Source organism: Trachypithecus francoisi, unplaced genomic scaffold, assembly GCF_009764315.1.
Source record: "Trachypithecus francoisi isolate TF-2019V2 unplaced genomic scaffold, Tfra_2.0 Lachesis_group0, whole genome shotgun sequence".
Classification (NCBI taxonomy): domain Eukaryota; kingdom Metazoa; phylum Chordata; class Mammalia; order Primates; family Cercopithecidae; genus Trachypithecus; species Trachypithecus francoisi.
Window position 1 is genome coordinate 64,492,178 of NW_022681453.1, and position 26,997 is coordinate 64,519,174.

Consider the following 26,997-nt stretch of genomic DNA (forward strand, 5'->3'; position numbering starts at 1 on the left):
GATAAAATATGATCTCAGGCCGGGCGCGGTGGCTCAAGCCTGTAATCCCAGCACTTTGGGAGGCCGAGACGGGCGGATCACGAGGTCAGGAGATCGAGACCATCCTGGCAAACACGGTGAAACCCCGTCTCTACTAAAAAATACAAAAAACTAGCCGGGCGAGGTGGCAGGCGCCTGTAGTCCCAGCTACTCGGGAGGCTGAGGCAGGAGAATGGCGTAAACCTGGGAGGCGGAGCTTGCAGTGAGCTGAGATCCGGCCACTGTACTCCAGCCTGGGCAGCAGAGTGAGACTCCGTCTCAAAAAAAAAAAAAAAGTATGATCTCAGAGGTAGATCTGCTTGTACTCTAAATGTCTCCATTGGACAAAGGTGGAGGGGCATGGCAAGGAACTATGCCATCCCCAACCTCTCAGAGCAATGACAGGGAAAAAGAAAGCAGAGTAACCCCCTGGGCAGAGGCTAAACAATGGTTCCTAACCAGATTGTTACTTCAAGCCAAGAACCTTATGGCTGGGTGAAAATTCAAGACTCTGAAAACTCTCTGGGTTAGTGTTACTGGGAAAGGTATGTGTATTTTGGCCACCAAATACTTTTCTTATTTGGCGGAATGCTACCCATCTCAGTGCCTTTGGAACTTTGTGTTGGCATCCTCTTCTGAGACAGCAGCCCAAATATGTGTTTATTACAGCAGGTTTCATTTATGCTAGCATTGTTCTAAGAGCTTTACATGTATTAACTCATTTGGTCCTTATGAGACCTCTATACAGTAAGTTCTGTTATTATCCCCAGTTTGCAGGTAAGAAAACTGTGGCACAGATTGGTTAAGTGACTTTGAATTCTCGCAGTTAGCAGGTAGCAAGTAGGGTATCTGACTTTAGGCTTTTTGGTCTTGACCACTGCCTTTTAATACATTACAAACAACTTATTCTACCCTTCATTTCTGCATTACACTCATATATTAAGATTATGAGACTTAAGAAAGTCACCTTGGGGTAATTCTTGGTAAAAGGTGAATATTTTATCCAATCACAAAAAAATTCTGAAGCCAATTTTCAGGGCTATACACTACCTAGGTTATTCACCATCCCTAGGAGATGATGATAAATCATTCTTATGACTGATTGTAAAGGAAATCCACAAATTTCATGAAAGATGATGCAAAAAAACCCCTTTACTTAATGGTCAATCTTGTCATTCTCTATGTTGGCTGTGCAAGGAGTCATAAATTATTTATCAGCATTAATATGGGCTTTGCATTGGCTCATCTATTTAGAGGTAGAAAATGTATTAGGAAAAAATAAAATGGTAGCTAAGACTTTCTGAAGAAAAAAGAGTGCTTGAAAGCAAACCTTAAGATTTCATGAAAAAAAGCTTGTCTGGGAGTCAGGTCTTGAGTTGTGGGACTGACTGCAATATTTATTACATGTCAGTGAACTGGTTAACTTCCTATCTCATCTGAAATTTTCCCATCTTTAAAATCTAAAACATAAACATAGTCCTGCCTACCACATAGGGCTGTTGAGAACATAATCTCTCTGAATCATGAAGACACTTTGAAAGGCAATTAGCCCCTTAAGGCTGGAAGTTATTACCAGGTAATTGTGAAATAGTAGAACGCTTGACCCCGGGGGAAGACTTGCATGTTTGCACTCAGTGTCCTAAGTGGACTTCCCTGGAGATGTTTGCATTCACATATTGTACATGAGCCTGAGTTCAGAATAATGCGGAGTGGAGAGCCAACGAAGACTAATGTTTCAGTTTATATAATTAGAACCTGGTACATTCAGCCCCTTTACTTGGCCCATGACAATAGCATGAAGGAGGATGACCAGGCACTCATCTTGTGGGTCAGAATTGGGATGGATACCCCAAAAATCTGTTTTTCTCTATTAAAGAAGAAAATGTAACCAACGGTTAGATGGAACCCAAAGGATACATGCTTGAGGAGATGGACACCCCACCCATTCTCCATGATGTGCTTATTTCACATTGCATGTCTGTATCAAAATATTTTGTCTACTCCATAAATATATACACCTACCATGTATCCACAAAATTAAAGATAAATTTTAAAAAAATGGTTAGGTGGCTTCCTAAAGTTCTAATTCCCTAATCCATATCCTGTAACAATAGCTAATGGACTGAGCTGATGCAGTTCCTCTGCCAGGGGTGGTAGTCTTGTTCCACTCTTCCAACCTCACAATTTTAGAAAGTTCTTAGACAGCTTAAGATGGAGCTTAATCCTGATGTCTAAGAACTTTTCCCAAGGCTTCTCTCAGACCTACTCGTGGTCCCTCTCAGTAGCCCCTGGTCCTGTGTGAGACTGGCAATGACCCCAGTCCTTAGGTCAGGCACTGAAGAGTGGTGCCATGTGTATGGGCAGTGGGAGAAGGATTTCAGGTAGGTTACCCAGGTAACAAAGCAGTGTCCCACATCCTCAGGCAGTTGCTCGTACTTCTCCAGCTCTTTGAGGAAGATGCTGCAAGAGGAGAAAAAGACTGAATCAGACACCTCTGTGCAGCTGACCCCCCAGAGGATTGCACTGAGGCCAGCACAACCATAACTTCTCAATTATGTACACATGGCTTCTCTACTGTCTAAGCGACAGATGGCGAGGTGCAGTTTTTAATGTTGGAACTAATTTCATTAAAATGTATGCAATCTACTCATCCGACAAAGGGCTAATATCCAGAATCTACAAAGAACTCAAACAAATATACAAGAAAAAAACAAACAACCCCATCAAAAAGTGGGCAAAGGATATGAACAGACATTTCTCAAAAGAAGACATTCATACAGCCAACAGACACATGAAAAAATGCTCATCATCACTCGTCATCAGAGAAATGCAAATCAAAACCACAATGAGATACCATCTCACACCAGTTAGAATGGCAATCATTAAAAAGTCAGGAAACAACAGGTGTTGGAGAGGATGTGGAGAAATAGGAACACTTTTACACTGTTGGTGGGATTGTAAACTAGTTCAACCATTATGGAAAACAGTATGGCAGTTCCTCAAGGATCTAGAACTAGATGTACCATATGACCCAGCCATCCCACTACTGGGTATATACCCAAAGGATTATAAATCATGCTGCTATAAAGACACATGCACGCGTATGTTTATTGCTGCATTATTCACAATAGCAAAGACTTGGAATCAACCCAAATGTCCATCTGTGACAGACTGGATTAAGAAAATGTGGCACATATACACCATGGAATACTATGCAGCCATAAAAAAGGATGAGTTTGAGTCCTTTGTAGGGACATGGATGCAGCTGGAAACCATCATTCTTAGCAAACTATCACAAGAAGAGAAAACCAAACACCGCATGTTGTCACTCATAGGTGGGAACTGAACAATGAGATCACTTGGACTCGGGAAGGGGAACATCACACACCGGGGCCTATCATGGGGAGGGGGGAGGGGGGAGGGATTGCAGTGGGAGTTATACCTGATATAAATGATGAATTGATGGGTGCTGACAAGTTGATGGGTACACACCAACATAGCACAAGTATACATATGTAACAAATCTGCACGTTATGCACATGTACCCTAGAACTTAAAGTATAATAATAATAAAAAAAAGAAAATAACCACATGCTTTTAAATAATAATATATATGTGTATATATATATATGTATGTGTGTATACATATATTTATATATATAGGTGCCCTCAAAAGGGTTGATATATCTTAATGATATATAAAATTTACATTCTTTCAGGCAACTCAAATGCCCAATTTGTTTAGCTTTAATACTGCTGTTAAATAAATTCCAGACACTCATCTAAAAAAAAAAAAGAGTTTGTTAACACATGGTATCTTAATATTGACTTAATTATATGTCAGGATAAAATTGAAATGAATAATCTTAAATATGAATTACAGACAAAATCTTGATTGCTGAAAATTCAGTATTGGCTACAATAAAATTATTCAATAAATACAATACCTAAGTAAAAAAAAAAAAAAAAATGTACACACTCAATGTGTAGCCCGTAGTGGGAAGTCAGTGACGTTTATGAATGAATAAACATTTCCTCAATCTCATTAACAAAAAATGCAAGCAGAGCTTTTGCCTTTTGGAATTGGAAAATGCTATCAAATATAATTTTGGGTGACTATATTAAAACAATATGGGTATTCCACAAAGTTATTTGTCATATTTTGAATAAAAATAAAGATTTTGATAAATAAATAAATAAAATGTATGTTAATTGATTAATTACTGCTACTTAAAATAATATTCTTTCTCTCAGGGTGAACATTTCTAGGAGTGAAAATAAATAATAAAATATTTTATTTGTGTTGGACTTTTTATTAGCAAGTAAGAATCTACTTTTTTACACAAGCAATCTAAGCACATCATAAATATTTTAAATAATAGAGCTATTTCAAAGAAACAAAATAAAATATCGCTATCCCAGAGATAAAGTAGAAAAAAATTCAGGCTATACTGGCCTCTTTCTAATTTTTGGCCTCCATCTTCCACCAGTAGCCAATTTGTACTAAAAACTATGTGTTAAACAATGTTTTATAATATAGACACGATTAGGAAAGAAAATTTAATGGGTAAAAAGTCACACTATATTCCAAAGCTGAATCGAATTACAACTGAATTATCTGCCAGTGTGGATATCTGTGCCATGGCTCCTTTCCATGTTAATAAATAATAAATAAATAATTACACTGACTTCAAAATAATGTATTAAATCATTGGTTTGGGTTCAGAGGATATAAATTCTAACAAGCCAACATTATTAGAATGGTATTTGCTTTAAAAAACAAAATACTTTTCAAATAAAAAGTGATGATGAGGCTTTGGGGACACATACTGAGAGAGGTGGAATTGCTATGATCTTTACAAGGAACAATTTGACAGCACCGATTAAATCATGAATGTGCTTATCTTTTGACTCTGCAATTTGAATTGTGGAAATTTTCCTGTAGTTATGTCTACACATATAAGATGATTTACCTACATGAGTATTAACTGTGACACTGTTTATACAAGCAAAAGATCGTCTGTAAAGAACAAGGCATTTAAACTATGGTACATCCACAGAACTGTATACTATGCAGCTATGAAAGAAAGACACAGCTCTCTATGTTTTCATACAGCAGAACTCTGGGAGAAACTAAGTGGAAAAGGTACAGAAGAACATGTAGAAAATGCAACTTTTTGTCTCAGTAGGTATTATGTGTTCTTATTTCCAACCCAAGAAACTAAGAAAAGACTTTACCACAGGAAAGCAGGTAAAGGAACAGAATAGAAGACAGTGGTGGACAACACTTCTCAATGTTTACTTTTCTATCTAATTTTGATTTTAAAACTGTGAGAATGCATTACCTTCAAAAATTGAATTAAAAGATAAATGATATAAAGTGGTTCTGCATTACTCTACTACTTATCTGTACCATAGAGGTGCAAAATGTTATTTGACTAACTTTACCTAGCTTCTATTGTCCACACATTTTGGCAGTAGAATTAATTACAAGTGGCTATGGATTTCATGTATGTGTTGTGTGTTCTTCCTTCAGCGACATAGAATGAGATTGTTCGGAGTTTAAAAATAAATATGTGCAATTAAAAATGTTTGGCAAGTCCTCTATGGAAAGCCAAAATGCTAACAATAGTTGATGGAATAATAGATGACTTCTTTGTCCATCTGTAATTTAATTTTTTCTGCAATAAATGAGCATTGCTTTAGTAATAAGAAAAAAGCCATTTAAAAAAATCTAGGGGACTCCTAGCAGTAACCAGTTTGTCCTCACATATGTGATTTTAGAGTATTCTGACCTGAATGATAGAGTAATTATAATGATATTTGGGCTTCAGAAATGCACGTATGTAGTGCTCAAAGTCAAAAAGTATCATATTTGTTGCTACCTTTTAAAGAACTACAAGTGACACATTTAAACTAATATGTACTTAATATGAACATTAAAGTGCAAATTTTTTAAAAAGCACTATATAATGTTATAATTGAGGATCAAACTTAGGTTAAGACCCAAAGGGAAATATACTTTTTTGTTGAGAAAAGAATCAATCTGCCTCATCATCATATATATGCACATACACAGGTACACACACACACACATACATATATAGATACGCACACACACACATATACACACAAACACATTTCAATTTAAAATTTAAAACAATTTTTTAAAATAATAGAGATGAGGTCTTGCTGTGTTGCCCAGGCTGGTCTCAAACTCCTGTGATCAAGCAATCCTCTTGCCTTGGCCTCCCAAAGTGCTGGGATTACAGGCATGAGCCACTGTGCCCAGCCTGGGCCGTTCTCCCTTAAGAATAGTCAAATAAATGGTAAAACAGCCTGGATCAGGACATTCCACACACGATACAAAACTGTTTTATTGTTTCAGCAGTGGCAAGTATACCCATGATGACTCAGGGAGAACCATTACTTGACTTATGACCCAAGGACAGTTGGTCTGGTCACTTTAATTTGAAGTAAACAATGATAATTACGTCTAAAGAATTGATCATTGATAGAGAGAAAGATAGTGCTAGCAATTTTATTTAAAATCTTATCAATTTAAATAGAGCAATACCCTGAGTTTTGTGATAGCAGCTACCAAACACCTATGGGAAGATGTACAATTTGAAAATCCTCAGGAAACAAAAATACTATAACCTGAATTAAATGCACAGCATATCATTTTCATGAGGAATGCCTTTCTGTAAAATGAAGGTTTTAACAGCAGTTACCACTAGCTCACCCATCTACCTATCCCCAAGTCTCACTTTCTTCCCTTCCCACAACTGAGCACAAGTTAAAGAATCGGCGTTCATACTTGGTCACAGTTGTGAAAGGGTCTTCCAAAGCTTCATCCCCCTCATCTTGAAATAACAACTTTGCTGAGGCAGGCAGATCATCTGAGGTCAGGAGTTTGAGACCAGTGTAGCCAACATGATGAAACCCCATCTCTACTAAAAATACAAAAAATTAGCCGGGTTTGGTGGTGGGCGCCTGTACTCCCAGCTACTCAGGAGGCTAAAGCAGGAGAATCGCTTGAACCCGGGAGGTGGAGGGTTGCAGTGAGCCAAGATCACGCCATTGCACTCCAGCCTGGGCAACAAGAGTGAAACTCCACCTCAAAAAATAATAATAAAATAACAGCTTTGTCGGGGTGCTTGTAAGGATTTAATCCACAGGTAAAAAGAACCTAACCTAGTGCCTGGTACACAGTAGACACTAAATAAACAGCAGTTTGTCATGATCAGTGCTTCTCAAACTTAAACTCATACTCTTTGATAAACACATATACCTGACAGTCTTCCCCACTCCTGGAGACTTGTATCTAGGGGGAACTCCCTACCAAGCCCTTGCTGAAAAATCTGCAGCAGGTTATTTTCTCCTAAACCATATTCTGGGAAAATCTTGATTGGTTATTAAGCAACAATTAGATTCCAAGGTCACCTTGTTCGGAAAATGTTGGGCTAAGCTGGTTTCTTTGCTGAAGAACTTCCAAAATCCTATAATATATTGAGTTACACTACAAACCTCTCAAGTAAATACAGTATGCAGTGCTTCTCAAACTTCCTTGTGGGTGCAACATTTTTGGGGCGAGTATCAGACTTTGTCTCAAGGAACACTCTTGTAAAACTCTAGTTAGTGGTCCCCACACCTGGTTGTGCATCACCTTCTGGGGTTACTATTTGAGTAAATGCATTGTTTAGAAACGCTTCCTGGGTAATGCCCACACATCCAGTCCATAGATCAGCATTTAAAGGCAACTGTCCTAGATTCCAGCATGTTTCCAGATGGCAAATCCTACATCGGCTCTATAGGATTTAATTTAGGGGGAGAACGCTAAGAATTTTTTTTTAAAAAAAACTATTCAGCTTGTGCCAGGTGCATCAATTGATAAGTTTGAATAAGATAGTCATTACCATCTCAATGGAATTGTCGAAAGTAAGTGGCAATATTAAACTCTGTTTTGCTTCTTAATTTGAAGCTTATGAAGATGACAGATTATGTAAGTCTGATCAATATCATTCTACTTACTTCAAATAGACATGATGAATTTAAATTAAAGCAAAACAGCTCACAACTCTCTTCACAAATGATGGAACATTTCACCTTAGCTGTTCTATAGCAACAATTTGGCCCTCACCACTCCAATAATTACATGTAATAAATTGTGAAAGAATGAGCAAAGCAAGTCGTTTGTGTGAATGTCTGGGGTTCTTTCAGAAAGGAATAAAACTTTTAAAGAAATGTCAAGATCAAGGCAATGCCATTACTCTATTAAATTATTACAATATAACATATTATGCAGTTACTTTGTGAGGAAAATGCTTCCCTTTGGCTTTGTACACAATCCTGGGAAATGAAACTGCTGGCATTTATTAACAGAAAGCTTTCTGAGTTTTGTCATTAAATATGATAGAAATAGCACTATTTCAAAGGTGCTAGACTGGTTTTGTTATTCTCTCGGAAGGTGAATTTGGTCTAGAGTCTCACTGCTTCTGGGGAAGTACATCCTTCATTGAGGGGCTCACAATCTTGTCAGCAAACAGACTTTACTTGAAGGGTGCAGTCTGCATCTAAATGGAAGTATCTATTTGATGACCTTGTATGCCAATGTGCATTTGCTTGTTGGAATGCCAGAGGTGGTGATAAGGGGAAGGGGCCTGTTGTGGCAATGGGGAAAAAGAGGAACAAAGTGGAGCATACATTTAAACATTAAGTCGGAAATGAGGTGGGGAGAAAGATGTGAGGTTCATGTATTTGTAGGAAGTCCAGGAGACTGCCTTCTTTTCAAAGCAAGGCTGGGTAACTGCTTTCATGCAAGTAGAGCTAGAGATTATTTCTAAAGAATCCATTAATGACCAGGCAGATTCAGAGCCTAGAACATAAGAGGCTCTAGACCATAGGGGCTAAGATAGCTGGTTAGCATATTGGAGCAGATATTAAACTAATGGAGGGTCATGTACACTCAGGGAAAGGTGCTGGATTTTTCATGTAACAATTCTAGCACAGTCTGATCACCCAGGCTGAGCCATGAGAAGCACCTGGCTCTGTCCCTTCATTTCACACTTGATGCTTTAGCCCAGGTTAGGGATGAAGAGGAATGGTCTGCAGGGCTGGACTCCCATTCAGCACATCACACTCTCAGTCTTCAACCACAAGCAGCAAAATTTACCTTGCTACATGGCTACCTGTTGAATACGTTTTTGCCAATATCTTCTTACTTTGTCTAATCTGTGTGATCAGATGAATAAAGTTATTTGCATAGATATACACCAAGTTTAATGTTACCAAATAATACAAAAGATTAATCTTATGCTTAATGTTACTCATCTCCATTAAGGTGGTGTTTAGCAACCAGGCATGGATGCTAAGAAGTTAGTGTGTAAAACTAAGACTAACATTACTTTGACACATCCAAACGAAGTGTTTAGACTTTGTCTTGCTTTGGGTATTCCCCGATGTCTATCAGCAGCCCCAATGTTGACAGCTTACTGAAAATACAAACAAGCAACAGTAACAAGACCACAGCTACATTTGTACAGGGCTCCTCTGATGGGTTCTGCAAGTTACCTCTTCAAGTGTGCGTTTGGGGACCAAAGAAAAAGCACAACAGGTCTTCCCCTTCCTCTTTCCTTGACATTAGACTATTAAGAAAATGACGGCTGGATTCTTTCGCTCTGTCACTAATTTTGGTTTGGGCAGATTATAAACCTTTGTAAGTTTCAGTTTCTATAGAGCAAGGGACAACTAGATTATCTTTAAAGATTTCTTTTGGGCTTTTATATTTGATAATTCTGTGATTTTCTATAAATGAGAAACCACTAACATCAAAGGCATTTGGAGTGGGGGAAGAAGCTTAGAAAGCATAGAACATGCACGTTTTAAGCAACCGTGTGTGTGTTGGGAAGGGATAGGAGGGGCAAAGAGGAAGGAAAAGGTAGCAGTAGCCTGGCAGGGTGGCCTTTCCCCGGTGGCCTGAATGGCACATCCCTTCTCTCACCACCTGGTGGAGCTAGTGCCTCGCCATGCAGCCATAGATCAAACCCCTTGTGTTTCAAGGGGTTGTAAAATCAATTTACGGGTGGCAACGATAATTTTAAAAAAGAGGAGGAAGAAATAGAACCCAACACAAAATACCACAGTGCATCACACATAATGCAGGTGTTGTTTTCAAAATTTAACTTCCCCATTATATATAGCATATATACATGCGCATATCAGGGCATAATGTACAGTATTTTTCTTCAGTTCATGATAAAAAATGGTTTGAAAAACACCACCTTGCTCATTCTTCTGCAACAGGATGGTAGCTCTGGGAAGGTCTAGGTCTTTATCCATCTCTTTCCCTTGTTCTCCTTCTCCTCATCCCCTCCCCTTCCCCTTCCCCTAGAGCCTCTTTCCCTAGATGGGTCTACCTACCTACCTACCTACCTGCCTGCCTGACTGCCTACCCTACCTACCTATCCATCCTCCCCCTGTCATTGCCTCCCTCCTGCTCTCCTGCTTCCCTCCTTCTCTATCTCTTCCTTTCTCCTTATTATCTGCCCACTTCTCCTTATTATTCTGCCCACTTTTCTCACTTACGCTCCATCTACCTAGCTCTCTCTCCTTTCCTTTTTTCTCTCCCCACATTTCTGACTTGCACTATCTCTGCCCACCACCTCTCCTTTCTCTTCCCTCAGTCTCACAGACATGGCTGTGATAAGACCCAGCCTACCTGAGAGTGTGACAATGGGACCTCTCTCTGCTTTCCATGACCCAGGATGGTGCCCCACTCCCAAACCCCCTATTGCCTCTCAACCTCCCTGCTAGACTTAACCACTTTTTGCCCTTGCAGGGCCGTTGTTCAAACTTTATTCCATCATCAAGGAAGCCATCCCTGCCTGTAAAAAATCTCACCCCTTTCTTAAATTATATCTCAAATGCCCCCTTCTCCATGAGGCCTTTCCTACTCTGCAACTGAGGCTATTTTCTTTGTGCTCCACTTGTGCCCACCTCCACCCTTATCACAGACAGGTATGTCATTCTCAGAACTCAGAGGGCAGATGCTGGGTTTGATTACAGAGCACCAGCTTCATCTTTAATCTAGCACACCTTTGGCCCAAAGGAGGAACTCTGGGAAGATGAACGAAATGTGGCTGTGGTTCACTTGCTCATTGAGGTGCCCCTCCCTAAATTCCCTAGCCTCGATTTTACCCCTGCTGCTCACCCCTCACTGCTCCTGGCTGACCCTGGCCTGGCCAGTGCCCCCAGCTCAACCTCACACATCTCTGGTCCTGCTCCTGCAGGGAAGGGAACACCAGGCTGGAAGGGCAGTGGCTGGGGGCCAAGGCCAAATCTAATAGCTTCCAGCCAAGCCTAGCGGGAGGGAGTGTGCAGAAGGGGCATCCAGCCTTGATGGTTGGTCCCTAATTTGAAAATCTAGACCTTGCTGAAAACGATTTCAGGTAATTGTTGTATGGGTGTGGCACAAGAATGACATAGCTCTGGGAGAAATGGGTAGAAATATTCATCAAATTCTAAGATCCACATGGAAGCTGGTTAACTATGAATTAAACCAGCCAGATGTGGCAGCCACCAATGGTGGTCTAGGGAGTGAGAGAAGGGGAGGGAGTGCTGAAATGGGAGACCAAGCCCTGGAATCTAACACCTGACCTTTAAGGAAAGGGGAAGGGCACACACACAGCTCCTCTGGGCCTGTCTCTTTGTCTGTACATGGAGAGGGTTGCACTTGATGGTTGAGAGGACCCTCTGAGCCCTGGGAATAGAGATTTTATTAAAATGTTATTGCTCAGACTGACCTATGACCCTATCTCCAAAAAATTGAAAAGGAAGAAATTCAGATTTAACAGAAGGTGATGAGCATTTTAAACAAAAAGCTGTCCACACCAAAGTTGGAAATCTAATAATCAGCAAGCTGAAAACAAATTATTTTCTTGAATTACAAGTTGTAGGCTAGGCAAAATGGGAAGACTGCATTAACAAAATCATTACTGTCTGGGGATCTACTAATGGAATATATTCTCCTGTCTGAGTGCTCCAGAAATGCTAACAAAATGCAATCAAAATAGGTCTAAGTCTTGTGTAGATAAGTAAATTTCATGTAGGAAAGAGATGTAGTGCAAAATGGGGAGAGTGGAGGGCAGAACGAAGCATCATTCCACTTCAATCTCTAGTGTGTGTTAAAGCCACTGTTTGCAGGTGTTAAATTTTACATATTAAATTGTTCTTTAAAGAAGTTTTGGTGCTGGGGAATTTCCCCATTCAATACCTATAAAGACAAAGGTCCTTGAGACAGACAGATCACACACACACACACAAACACACACACACCACACACACACACACACACAGAGCAAGAGAGAGAACTAATTCGGTTGCAATTTTTCAAAGTGACACCATTTAGACAGATCAATACTATCTAGCTAAGATATGTATTCACCACATAACCCTTGGTCTAGGTGCTAATTTTCTAGTGACTTAGCTAATTAAGTTAACAAGGTCGTGTCAATCTTAATCCCTTTCTCTCTCAATCTCTCAATCTCCCAATATCCCTTCCTCCTGCTCTCGCTCCCATAGGCTCTCTCCGAATTACAGGCAGATAACCTGAGCTATGCACTAGAAATGAGAGGTGCATGTTTCTGTTAGACAGTGCTTAATTGCAACTTTGGAATAATACAAACAATTGGGGTTAAAAAGCACCCTTTGAGTTTTTTTCATATTGAGAAGTGACAACTTCAGAGAAGTATTTCTGAAGGATAAATAAGTATTAGGACAACTGTATGGTCCACCCAGTAAGAAGCTTCCAAGAAACTCCTTCATGTAGAAATTAAGTTATTTTGCTCTTCCAGATGGTTCTTGTAGTGATGGGGTAAAAATTCATACCTAATGGTTTTCTCTGTCTTGAGACTTTTACAAACAAAAGATTAAATTATGACTTGAATGGTATTAGCCACAAGTCTGCAAATATTAATTTTATTTTTAATTTGTTCATCCATGCATTCACCTACCAAATATTTACTCAATGTTTACTTATGTGCCAGGTACCTGATTACGCAGTGAAAGACGTTCTCCCCTCTAAGCTGTCCTTTAGCGTTTACAATTCCTGCATTTTCTAAGTTGGCTAACTGCCATTTTATCTCTTATTTATTAGAGATTTTAGAGGTGTTATGTTTTCCTCATTAATCAAAATTTGTATGACACAAGTAGAAAGCATATATTATGAGTACAGTAAAGACAACCCACAGATCCTGTAGGAAATTAATATGAGGCTTGATTTTCTTAGATGTTTCCTTAAATTATGGATAATTTAAACCATTAATTTATTTTTGGTCAATAGCTTTCTAAATGCACTACAGTTATTTACCTTTAGTGCAGAACATATTCATGACTCAGGGTTACTGCTAATGCTAAGTATGCTATGCTGTAACACAGTGACTGTATTGGGCTCTATAGTGGGATATAGAATGGTCTGCACCAGTGCTGAGTAGCCCTTGACCATTATGAGTTTTTTTTGGGGGGGGGGTGGGTCTATTGCCTATTGTTTTTGCAGTTTGTCTTCTTTAGACAGCTGCTGGTATCCCACTACTCACTCACATTCTTGATTCTTATTTGCTGTTTCTAAATTGCTGTGGGCTTACAAACAATATGATCAAGAGGTAAAGTGGTTGTTAGGGAGGATAGAAAGATGCTTCTATGAAAAGACAAGAACTTAATTTTTGTGACATCTCTTCTGGTTGTTGAGCCGCTAGTTGTTATTTTCTTTTTCTTTCTTCATAATGTTCTAACTCGATAATATGTGCTGGGTAGCTGTTTTCTTGATAGTTGGATTTCTTCCTCAATTTACAGCATGTGAGATTCTCTATAGTTTAATTTGATTTATTTATTTATTTATTTATTTTGAGACAGAGTCTCGCTCTGTCACCCAGGCTGGAGTACTGTGGCTGGATCTCATTTTTTAAAAGGATTTCTTAGAACTATATATTGTAACTGGTAGGTAGATTTTCAGCTATTTATAAAACTACAAAACTGTTTAGCATGGCTTACCAGTGATATCGTGATAGCAGAGTAAGAGGCATGATTATGTTGGCTATTTTATTACAAGTGGTCAGTTTTGAAATGTATATTCATTCCCCTTATCAAATTATTGGCAAATGTAGGGCTCCCAGGAAGTGTGTGCTGTGATCTCTAGGCTTCCACAGTTAGTCAATTTGCTAAGAACATGGGGAAAGTGAGACTTGTTAACTAAATCCCAGAGACCATAAGCCAGAAAAGTAAGGTAACGTGACTTACCGTTTGCCAGTCCAATGTCTTCTCAGATATCCTGAGGGAGATGGGATGATACTGAGCTGGGCTCAGATGATGGAATTTGGGACCAATGATCAAATAGTTTTATTGGGATCTTATCAATGATAAGCATGAGGACATGATATTTCTATATCTGGAAATTTCCAGAAAAACCAAATGGATAATGTTAAAATTTATGATTAAAAAACAAAAGACTGGGAACTTTTATCACATATTCCAGAAAGTCAAACGGTTATTTTTCTCCCTAGAGCTTATTGCTTTAATATTCTGACAAGGTTTGCATGTCATGGGAGCTACATACATTATGTTCCTTTAAACTGATCCCATCTGATGACATACCAGGAATTAATAACCAGGAGGTGATGAGAGAGGAGTGATCTCCACTCCTTATCTGGACCTATTACAGCCCAGGATCATTTTACACCCAATCTTGCTTGCCTCTTGGTTATTCTTAGCACAGGGCTATTCTGGAGCTGAGATATCAAATATGGCAGCCACTTGCTACTTGTGGTCTATTTAAATCTAAATCTATTAAAATTAAATAAAATTGAAAATTCAGTTTCTTAGTAGCACTAGCCACATTTCATGTGTTCATTAGCCACCATATCTGCATATTGGACACTGCAGATATAGAACATTTCCATCATTGCAGAAGGCTCCATGGGACAGTGCTGTTCTGGAGTCTTGCCTCAGGGTGGCTGCTACACCTGTACACCTGGCCCTTCTATCTCCAGCAAGCCTACACAACTCAGTAAATGCCTCGGCTAGCCTGACGTAGCACAGCTCTGCAGCAGGGTCCTGAGAGCTCTAAGACTTTGTGCCAATGTTCCTCTTTGTGCCTTGAGATTCTCTCTATTTGTATTTTGGAACACAGTTATTTCTACGGGTTGGTTGTGTAACTAGTCATGCCAATTTTTTTGCTGATCCTCTGTTAACCATGGAGCATATTGTTTTGTATGCTGTGGGAAAGATTCTTCAATCAAGTTGGAAACAATGACTTGTGAAATTTCAGGGCCCTACGATTCTGCTTATTCCAACAAAACAGAGTATCAGTTGATGTCCTTCCCTCTAAACTAGAAATGTGAGATAAAATGAGGATGGAGGAAATATTTAGGTTGACAGAAAACTTCAATGGAATTCAAAACCCAAAGACCACAAGGTGGAATGGCTAGCCGCAGATGAATTCTAATGTCAGGATTTCCCAGGAGATTTAATGAGGAGAAGCTACTTTTATTTCTTCAAAGCTTGGTATTCATTCTGGCTCAATAAATGAGAATGTTGAGGAGAGATGGGGAAGAGCACTGCTGAATACGTGACTTCACTCTCCACTAGGACTTTTTGACAATTACAGAGAAAGGGGAGTGAGTAAGAAAGAAGTCTAACAGCAACCGCCTTAGAAAACTGACCAGATAAGATTCACCAATCGCCTTTGATCCACTTCTTGGGAACCCTGTTGTCTGGTTTTTACGGCCTAAGTGTGCACCTCTGAGACCCTCCACAAACCTACTTGTTATGGAAATCGTAGATCTCTTGGATGTTGCCAAAGATGATATGCTCTTTATTGAGGATCCCAGGGGGGATCTCCTCCACACCACTGGTCATTTCCCACAGGTAGGTCTGTAAGACAGTAACAGTTTCATCACTGGCAAGCCTGGCATGCCATATAAAATACATGATAAACAGGCACTCAAACTTGTGGGGCAAGGCTCAAACTGTAAATGCATGTAGAGTTTAAAAAGTGATGTGTGAAATAAACATAAGAAAAATAAATAAAACCTGAATATTTCATTATCCTGAACTTTAGTAAGAACACGAACTCCACAGTCTCTTGTTATTTATGAAATGTGTGTAAATTTGAGTATGGGGGGTCAGGATGCAGATTTTCAGACCCAATTTAAGTTCATTGACTGTGTCATGGTTTTATTTTGAACTGACGTGCCTTATACACTTCTTTTTCCTGGGTCTAGCTCCAGTCTGAGAAAAGTTTAAACTTTCTTTTCAAAAGTACTTTAAACTCTCTGCAATTATTGTTGACTTTAGGAGAAAGATTTCCTCTGGCTGGCTTTTTAATTCATTACTCTCTGGGAGAAGACCAACAGCACCAAATTCCACTTGAGGACTTGATGCTGGCAAGGATGTCATTTTTCCAATATAGCTGTGAACAGACTACTGAAAGACTCACCTCTAAGCACTCATGTAAATCCCTTACATAAGCCTTCTCTGTCTGGAGTAGTTCAGCCATAATAAATCTAGAAGGAAACAAATGGGCTTTTAGTTGGTTATAGATATAATGTCTCTCCTCCTTCAAACTTCGTTTCCCCACCCTGGCATGTATGACATTCTTAAATGTCCTATTTTTCTACTTCATCAACAGGTCTTTTTCTTTCTTCAAAATTCCTTCCCTTTCCTACAGGTATCTTCCTATGATACTTGTGATACTTCCTGACCATTGGCCCTGCATGCCTTTAGCAGGTTTGTGCCCAGCTAGGTCCATATTCTCTCTCTTTTCCACCCCAGTCCTACTACTAATACTTGTGATTCTGTGGTGATATTCATGTGAGTACAGGCAGGCAGGACTGTTCCTATATTCTGTCTCACCAACTAGATAGCTTGAATCTCAGTTTTCCACATTTCTCTTATAGCTCCCAGAATGATTTCTGTTCAGTAGAGTTTGTAGATGTATACCAAAGCAGTTCTTGGTACCATAATAAACCAGGTTTCAAAGCCCGGAAAAGATATCCAACACACCGAGATCGGGGTTAGCCATTTTTCTATAAAGAGTCAGATAATAAATCTCTGTGGACAATTCGGTCTCTGTCACGACCACTCAACTTTGCTGTTGTCATGTGAAAGGAGCCAAAGACAATGTGTTAAAAAAAAAAAAGTGTGCCTGTGTTCCAATAAAATCATTTATGGACACTAAAAGTTGAATTTTATCTAATTTTCACATGTTATAAAACATTCTTCTTCTTTTGATAATTCTTCCAATTATTTAAAACTATAAAAGATAATTTTTAGTTCATAGACTACATCAAATAGTTGGCAGGTCAGATTTGGTCTATGTTTGCTGACCTCTGACCTAGATTATCCTTTTAGCTATTTGTTCAATACATTTACAATAGGACTTGTTTACAGCATCAACAGATGTGTAGAAAACTGAACACGCAACCACAAGCACAGTACAAATCAGTAATAAATGACTGCTTCTCAGTTCCCCATAAAGGGAAGTGTGTGTTATGTATCTTTAAAGAGAAGGTTCTCCTCCCTGGGCCTCTAAATAATACAATATGCTTAGGCAATTGTTAAACTTATGATACATGGCCTCATTGTGGTATATTCTATATTTTTCTATTCTTTGAATTGAACTCTATTGGTAGAGTAAAAAGTGCATAAGCTTTGGAGTCAGACAGATAGGAACTGAATTACAACCAGAGGTAGGACTTGCCTCTCCAGGTCTCAGTCTCCTTACTTACAAAATAGCTGATCACACAGAATTGCTGCAAGTATTAAACAAGATCACGTAAGCAACATGCTGAGTGCATGGTAGGTGCTCAGGAAACATTCCATGATTAAATGAGCTGTAGATTGCTATGAAATTAGGACAGAAGGGAGATCAGAAGGAACATAAACTGACAGGCTTTGAAAACTTGCCTTTGATTTTATTGCCTTAGGTTTTCTAGAATTGTTCTTTTGTTCCCATCTGCTTCCTGCAGTTTTACCTGCCTTTCTTCACAATTTAGCTCTGCTATCACCACCCCATTTTGTTTTATTTTCCACCCATCCTTTAATCTCTTCTGCCTATTTGTTGTCACAGAAGGAACCAAGGAGGACGATCTGGCCAGGTGTAGTCCCCTCATCCCCCTCCCAGATATGGGCTGAATTATGATCCCCCTGAAATTCATATGCTGAAGGCTTAATCTCCAATACCTCAGATTTTGGTCTTATTTGGAAACAGTATCACTGTAGTAGTGGAGTAGAGTGGCCCCTGGATCTAACGACTGATGTCCTTATGAAACGAGCATATATTCTGGGATTATGTCACATGAGCATGGAAACAGCCATCTACAAGCTATCAAGGAGAGAGGCCTGGAACAGACCCTCCCCTCACTGCCCTCAGAAGGAATCAACCCTGCTGACACCTTGATTTTAGGCTTTTAGCCCCAGAGCCGTGAGACAACACAATTCTGCTCTTTAAACAACCCAACTTGTGGTACTTGGTTACAGCAGCCCTAACAAACAAATCCACTCCCCATATGAACAAGCTCTGACTTCACAGAGCAGCTTTAGTTTCTTCAGCTCTAAGGAACCTGTGGTCCTACTTTATCTTGATAAAATAAACTACATAGAGCTTCTTAATTTTAGGACATACTATTTTTTTTTCTAGTAATTCCCAAACAGAGTGTCAAAATATTCTTCATAAACTCCTCCAGAAATCTCCAGATATGTGTTACTTTGTAACCCCAGCCAGCATAAACGAATTAGTGTCAAGAAATGGTTTATGAGATGGGCACGGTTCATTGCTTACCCTGTCCAATGCCCTGTAATTCTTGATTAGAGTGAAATGTCGGTAGACAACTTCCTACTAAACAACCAAAAAAGAAAAATGTGTTTTGCCTACCTGGAGTCAGGACGTTTCTGAAAGTGGTGCTGAGATACTTAGGGAGCAAAGCAGGAATCTAGTGATAAGTTGGTTCCAGCTTGCTAAATGAATTCTGGTCCCTATTCATTCTTATTCTGAGAAAACAGAATTCAATTTATGAAAACCTCAGCTACTTCAGATTCTTCCAAAATGTTGGAATCTCAGCATCCTCTACTCTCTTCTTGCCTATTTTCCTCTGCCTCATCTCCTCATGGGCTATTGCTGACCTAGGAGTAAACTTAGGTGGCAGCTTTACATTCTAACATCTACGGTTCACTCACTGGACCAATTTCCAAGCATCTTTTTCTTCCTTTTGAAATCTGAATACCTAGATCAAGTCAGGGCAGGGACCATCTGATACTGGAATGCCTCCTAAAGCATGCCTTATTTTCTTCTGGCCCAATGGTGTATCCCTGAACTTCAAGTAAAGAAATTGATGTTACAGTCCTTATTTGTTTTGTGATTTTAAATAACGTCCTATCCTTCCCTCAAGGTTTTAATTTCTATATCCAATTATATTCCATAAGATTTTCTTTTCCTTCCTTTTTTTATTTTGAGATGGAGTCTTGCTCTGTCACCCAAGCTGGAGTGCAGTGGAGCAATTTTAGCTCGTGGCAATCTCTGCCTCCTGGGTTCAAGGGATTCTCATGTCTCAGCCTCCTGAGTAGCTGGGATTACAGGTGCACACCACCATGCCTGGTTAAGTTTTGTATTTTTTTTTTTTTTTTTTTAGCAAAGACAGGTTTCTGCCATGTTGGCCAGGCTGGTCTCGAACTCCCGGCTTCAGGTGATCTGCCCACCTCAGCCTCCCAAAGTTACAGGCATGAGCCACTGGGCCCTGCCTGACTATAAGCTTTTCTTGATCAATAATTACATTATCTTCATTATTCTCTAGTCCCTTGATTCATACAAGAGAGTATAAAATACTTCTTATTGTCACGGAGCATACAATCTAGCTTAGGAATTGGTTGAATAAGTAAAATGGGAATTGGTACAGAAAAGAAGTAAAGGAGTTCATAAAAGGATGGGCCAATGACAGTGGGGGTTGTAGATAAAGGATTTATAGAGGCATATGATATGAGCTAGATTTTAAAGAATCAATAGGACTTACAGAGAGCAAAATAAAACCAAATAGGAAAAAAAGGACGGGAAACGAAAAGGAAAATAACAAAGAGAAAGGAGAGCATTCTCTCTCTCTCTCTCTTTTTTTTTTTTTTTGAGACATAGTTTTGCTCTGTCCGCCAGGCTAGAGTGCAGTGGCGCAAACTCTGCCTCCCGGCCTCAAGCAATTCTCCTGCCTCAGCCTCCCAAGTAGCTGGGATTACAGGTGTGTGCTATCACGTCCGGCTAAATTTTGTATTTTTAGTAGAGACAGGGTTTCACCATGTTGGCCAGGCTGGTCTCAAACTCCTGACCTCAGGTGATCCGACTGCCTCGGCCTCCCAAAGTGCTGGGATTACAGATGTGAGCCACTGCGCCTGGCTAGCAGAGCATTCTCAATTATATACAATTTATTCTTAGACCTGAGAGGAGTCAGTGAAAATGATCTGACTGAAGGGTGTGATCTGAACTAGGAAGTATTTTGAAGTAAAATTGACTTAGATGAGACCAAAGGATAGTACCTTGAGGATTTTTATCATTATTCTGGGGGTTGTAGCAAACCATCTACAATTTGAAGCTGGTGACAGACATAATGGAAAGAAATCAAAGAATGTTGAAGAGTCAAAGCTAGATTAAATTCTGGCTTCATTGCTCACCATCTGTGTGGTTTGGGGAAAGTTACTTGACTTTTCTAAGTCCTATTATATGTAAAATGGGAATAATCCTAGCTGCCTGAGAGAACTGATAGAAAGATACAAAGAGAAAATGTGTGTAAAGGCACTTTATGTAATGTTTAGGACATAAAAAGTGTAGGTGTTGGTGGCAGGAGAGTATTGGTATTAGCAATAATAAAATGTACTCCAGAAAGGTAAACCTGGCATCACTGTGCAGGTGAATTGGGCAGGGACCAGCTGCAGGAAAGCTGTGGGAAGTTTTTGCAAATAATCCAGAAAAAACTAGAAGATTAGTGACACTATTAATGGGAATTAGAAAATCAGAAGAGAGAGGCTGGGCATGGTGGCTCATGCCTATAATCCCAGCACTTTGGGTGGCTGAGGTGGGCAGATCACTTGAGGTCAGGAGTCTGAGACCAGCCTGGCCAACATGGTGAAACCCTGTTTCTATTAAAAATACAAAAATTAGCTAGGCATGGTGGTGCACACCTGTAATCCCAGCTACTCGGCAGGCTGAGGCAGGAGAATTGCTTGAACCCAGGAGGCGGAGATTGCAGTGAGCTGAGATCATGCCACTGCATTCCAGCCTGGGTGACACTGGGAGACTCTGTCCCAAAAAATAAAAAAAATTAAAAAATGTTAAAAAAAGAAAATCAGAAAGGAGAATAAAATTTGGAGGAGATGAAAAAATATTTGATTTGTTCCATGTTGAGTTTTGACATTGTTAAGTACAATGTGATGATCTATGAGGAAGGTTTTGTCTAGGAAGTTACTAATAAATGAAGATAATTCAGGTGAAGGACAGACTGGAGAGACTTCAAAGCCTTCAGAGGGAACTCATATTCTCAATGCAAACATTATGTCTGTCCATCCCAATCCCTGTAGGTGGCCACGAGGACATATTAAGCTATCCAAAGGGACAAGCGGCGGTGAAAGCCCACCACAGTCACGGGGAGCCAGTTAGCGCAGTGGAAGCCAACACGTACTCTTTCTTCCGGGCTGACTTCCGCTTCTCTTCATTGACTTCATGGTTGGCGTCCCGCAGCTTGACCTCCCGATCCGAAAGGCTTGCTGGGATAATATCCAGCTCCAGGTCCTTATTATCCTGCACATGGAGGGATCACAAAGGTCACCTTGTGATGCTTTGGGAAAGCAACTCACTTGAGTTGAGGGAGGTGGTAAAAGGGGGAAAAAAGGATACAATGGAGGATAAAAACATGAGGGATCTTACAGACTCACACCCAGAAGCACTGTTCTTCATGGGATCATTATTATTTTTTCAAATAAGAGAGAAATAGAATGTTCAGGTCAAATGTTTAGGGTAAATATCCACAGTAAGAAAAAACAATAAACACATTTGATAATTATGTGTCTATTTCCCCAAGGCCTTTGGTCCTAATTAAATCTAAACACATTCATAAATTGGTCTAAGACTGATTCTTAACCATTTAAAATAGATGTGAAACAAAAACACATAAAGATATAAAACATCTTTCATTTGTCAAAAGAAAATAATAAAACCAAATATATTTATTTAAACAAGCAATTTCCCTTGGAAACAGAAAGCTAAATAACAGAACAATGACTGAACTTTCTCATTGCTCATCCCTACTAATTTTAACCACCATTTGGTATTTATATATGATGGAACTTCCTAGATAAAAACTCACAGATTAAAGCCTGGGGGAGACATTAACTCTCTCAACTTTAGGTGGTTTGGCCACTTCACTCTCCAGGCTGCTCTGCTTCAGATCATGAGCCTATTTGAAGATTTAAGAATTAGACATCCTAGGATTAAATTGCCAGGCTGTATTAAGCTCTTAATTCACAGGTTACTAACCCCTATTATAAAGAAGAGATTAAAAGTTCGTCTTCCCTGGTTCATGGCAAATTGTACCTCTGTTCTGTTGAAATGTCAAATAACTCTTGTACAAATTGCACCCCTTACTCTTGAAAGAGCACTATTATATATACTGGGCACTCTAATCATTTGCCGATTAACATAATTGGGTAGAAGATGGTATTTATGAAGCTAAGATAAAGCTTTTCGTTCTCAAAGTCTACACAGAGAAAAACTCTGTTCTGTAGCCATAGGCCCTACTACTGGCCAGTTGATTTTGTAATGTATAGAGTACTAATCACAGGGGACTGGAGGTTAAAGGATCAGCAATATCCACCCAGCACACTCCCCACTAGAAAAGCCACACAAGGCAGGTGCTCTAGGGGTCAACAGCTCAGAAGAGCTGCTCTGGAAACATGCTTTTCTTCCATGGTGATGAGGGCAGTGGTGCTCAGGGAAATGAGAAGGGAGGATATCCCAAAGGGCAATACCCCTGCCTACCTCTGTGTTGACTCCTAGGGCTTTCTCCAGGGAGTACCGGTACTTCCCCATCCTCAGGGAGAAATCTCTGTAGTGCTTGTCCACCGTGGTCACCCATTTCCTTATCTCCGTGGCATGAATGTGGCCTTTTTCCACAAAGCTATCGGCCAGCTGAATCAGAAGCTTCACCTTCTCCTTTGTTTGCTGCCCCAAAAGATGGCCTTAAGTTACTGGATTACATTTATTCTCCTGTCCCTTCATCCCAAATTCTCTCTTCCTGTGTAAAGCAGTCATAGATACCTCATAGCTGACTACCTGGGTATGTATCCCAGCTTTGTTACTACTAACTGGGAGATCTTGAGCAAGTTATTCAAGCCCTCTGTGCCTCAGTTTCTTCATTTGCAAAAAGGGAATCATAATATTATAGTCATCCCTCAGTGCTGGGGTGGGGGAAACTGGTTCCAGGGCCCCCCATGGATACCAAAATCCAGATACTCAAGTTCCTTATAAAACATGGTGTAGTTTTTGCTTATAACTTACCCATCCTCAGGAACACTTCAAATCATCTGTAAATTACTTACAATACCTAATACAATGTAAATACTAAGTAAATAGTTGTTATTCTGTATGGCTTAGGGAATGATGACAAGAACAAAAAAGTCTGTATATGTTCAGTACAGACACAACCATCCATTTGAAAAAAAACATTTTCAGTTCACAGCTGGCTGATTCCATGGATGCGATACCTGTAGATATGGAGGGCTGATCCTACTTCAGAGGGTTGGTGTATTAAATGAGTTGGTAAACGTAGAATGCTTAGTACAGTGGAACACAGTAAGAACTCAGTAAGCAATAAACATTGGCCATTATTATTATTGATGTAAGAATCTCTTATATTAATATGCTTTACTAATTTACACAGTGTGTTACTGTATCTGAAAGCCATTTGAGTTTAGATGCATCCTTAGGAAGTAGGTGGAGGGAAGTGATGCAGGTCTCTTTGAACCACAGATGAAAAAAATCTGAGGCTTAGAGAGGCTTAGGGCTGGTCCAACTTCATACTACCAGTAAGCAAACGAGCCTATTTGTCTCTGCCCTTTAGTTCCTGGTTGCCCCCTCCACTGTACCAGCTCTAAACCTCATGTAAGTTGGCACATGCCAGGATCTAAATAAATACAATGAGCAGATTTAAGAGTTAACTCTGTCCCTGTCACCACCAGAATCTTGTCTTTAGTTTCCATTAGACAGCAGGAGAAAGAGGTTAATGAAGCCATCATCTATTACAGGACTAGGTAAAGTGGAACTCAGATGTTTACTGGGTCAATTTCATTTTTACCAAGAGTTTGTTCAATACCTACTTGGTCCATAGTACTGTGTAAAGAGCTATAGGACCGGGCTTGGGGGTCAAACGAAAGGAAAAAAAAATTCTTCATTTCACACAGAGTAGTTAAATAACTCAGAGTATTATGTAATTGAATGTCAAAATGGGAGAATGTAGAGTTAATACTATAGGAATTTTAAAAGGGGAAAATGAAGGCGGACAGGCATGGGTAGCAGAGGTCTCATGGAGAGGTAGTACTTAAGCTGGGTAAGTCACGGGAATGAGAGAGACACCCAACTAGTGGACTGCTACCCATTTTTTTATCTTAAGTTTGGGTTTTCAAACTCTAAAATTGCTCAGGAAAAGGAAAGAACATTTAAATAGTATTCTAAGAAGGAAAATTATCTTTTGGACTGGAGGAAAGTAGGTCCAAGGTTTAAACCATGCTATAATCTAGGTAACAGGGAAACTGAGGCAGAACAGGGAAACTGAGGCAGAACTGGAGCAACAGTAGAAAAAACAACAGAGCCCTTCTTTCTTTATTCTACTATCCTCACCCCACCTGTTCCTTCCAGGCCCATCTACAGCCCCTCCCATGAGAGACCAACCCTCCCAAGAAATGCCAGAGAAAGAGGGTGTCAGAGAGGCATATTGAGAGTGCTCTGCCTGCTGCACACATGGCCAGGGACCAAGGACCAGGGATCCAGCTCTCCAGTAGCTCACTCAGCACATGGAGCCTCTCTATCTCGGGACAGTAGGCTGGTGCCGATACTGGAAGATAAAGGGCAAGAGCTTTGGTGTGAAGGAAAGGAGGTGGGTGTGAGGATAGCAGAAACATTTCCTCAGCCATGAAAATCTACTCGATTCTATCTAAACTAGAATTACTGAATCCCTCTTTTTAATCATCTTATTCATTTATTTATCTCCAGTGTCTAAGGATCCTGGGGACTTTCACCTTATTGCATGTAGGGTATTTTTTATTTTTATTTTTCCTGAAAACAATTTTCTTTGGTTTTCTATTTACTTAAAACAGAGATCTTTTTTTTAATGGAAAAGTCTTGGAAATACATATTCTCTGCTATTGGTAAAGTGACTACACCTATGAGAAAGGGTTTTACAGCCAGCTGGTGGCAGTAGCCATACTAGGGCAGCTCTATCAGAGAAAATTATATCCTAAAGCATCAAAACTGTGATTCAGAGTCAGCAAAGCAAATGGTTTGTGACCAAGAGTATTCTAGGTATGTGTGGGGACTAGAGGAGCAAAGAGACAGTAAAATGAGTTTAGATGCATCCTTAGGAAGTAGGTGGAGGGAAGTGTAGACACGCCCTTCCTCATGTGGCTCCACCTACCTTTGTAGCAGCCCTGTTTCCACTGCTCTCCATTCCCTACACTGCAGCCATGTTGAATGTCGCATGCCCTTCCTGCTGGGACAAGTGGTTCTTACTCACCCCCACTCTCGATCCAATGCCCTTTTTCCTCTCCTCTCCTCCCCAAAACACAAGTGGGAAATGCCCTTCCCAGTGTTCCCACAGTATCACATACATGCTTGTATTTTAGCATATATCACATGGATTTAGCATATATGTCTCCTTCATTAGACCATGAACCCTAAAAGGTAAGTGTTACATCTCATTCATTTGTATATCTCCAGTGTCTAGAAAATAGTAGGCATACCATCAATGTTGACTGAAGGAATGAGCAAATCTTGTGTTTGGAGGTGAGTAAAGCTAGACCAGCAAGAGTTGAAGATTTTTATTGGGAGGAAGTAGATGATAAATTTGGCCCATGAATTGGATAAGTGCACTGAGATACCAACCATGGCCACAGTCCCCACTGGGAGTATTCAGAAATGGTTTCTTATAATTGGTGATTGTGGTGGCACCACATGACCTGCTAAATGCCTGGTCACAGCTTTTGAGATCAGAGATAAAAAGTTTTCTTATGGGGGCAGCCAAACAAGATGCAGCCAGTGACTTCTGAGGTGTCCTGGCCTAAAAGCTGTGTCTAAATAGGGGACTGGAAATATGCCGTGTCAATTGAGGTTGTTTCCCTGAGGATTTAAACTGCACAGACAGGGATCTGGATGATTGGCTGCAGAGTAGAAGTGAAATCACAGAAAGCAGAGAGGAAGAAGAAAAAGGAAGGTGTGGTATAGAAATGGTAGAACATTACACAGATTCTGGTCCTCTGCTCTCAGACGATGACCAGATGATGTGGCTGCTTGAGACACCCTTGGTCTCGGGTAACATTCCAGTTTTCATCTCCAGAGGTGACACTGCGCCACATTTCTTGCTCTTCCCATGGGGCTGAGTCACTGAGCTTTTTCTGGATTTCTGGGAGGTTCAGACACATTGCTTCTATCTTCTTTATTTCCACACACGGCCATACAGTATCTTTCTCGTTCAACCTATGTCCATTTGAAACTCAAATCTTTCCTCCAAAGACAGTAACTTATATAAACTAATAAAATGGGGGTCAGACTGCAGCAGTTCTTGAATGAAAGGTTCGGAAGTATGGACAAGATCTTGTGGCTAAAAGGGAAACTTTGGGGACCATAATTCATCTGGGCCTGGAAATCTAGACCTGAGAGCTCACTTGGGCTTCATGTGTCCC

General features: G+C 39.9%; 1 protein-coding gene across 5 annotated transcripts in view; it reads right to left on the reverse strand.

Moving 5' to 3' along the window:
- Positions 1-26,997, reverse strand: part of LOC117083389 (kalirin) — a 499,428-nt gene that overhangs the window by 42,911 nt on the left and 429,520 nt on the right. For all 5 annotated transcript variants that reach the window (XM_033210973.1, XM_033210972.1, XM_033210971.1 and 2 more), the window contains exons 22-26: positions 23,084-23,266; positions 21,729-21,847; positions 16,511-16,577; positions 15,836-15,945; positions 2,409-2,478 (exon numbers count right to left, since the gene is read on the reverse strand). In XM_033210973.1, the coding sequence (XP_033066864.1) occupies positions 2,409-2,478; positions 15,836-15,945; positions 16,511-16,577; positions 21,729-21,847; positions 23,084-23,266 (549 nt within the window). The remainder of the gene's footprint in view (positions 1-2,408; positions 2,479-15,835; positions 15,946-16,510; positions 16,578-21,728; positions 21,848-23,083; positions 23,267-26,997) is intronic.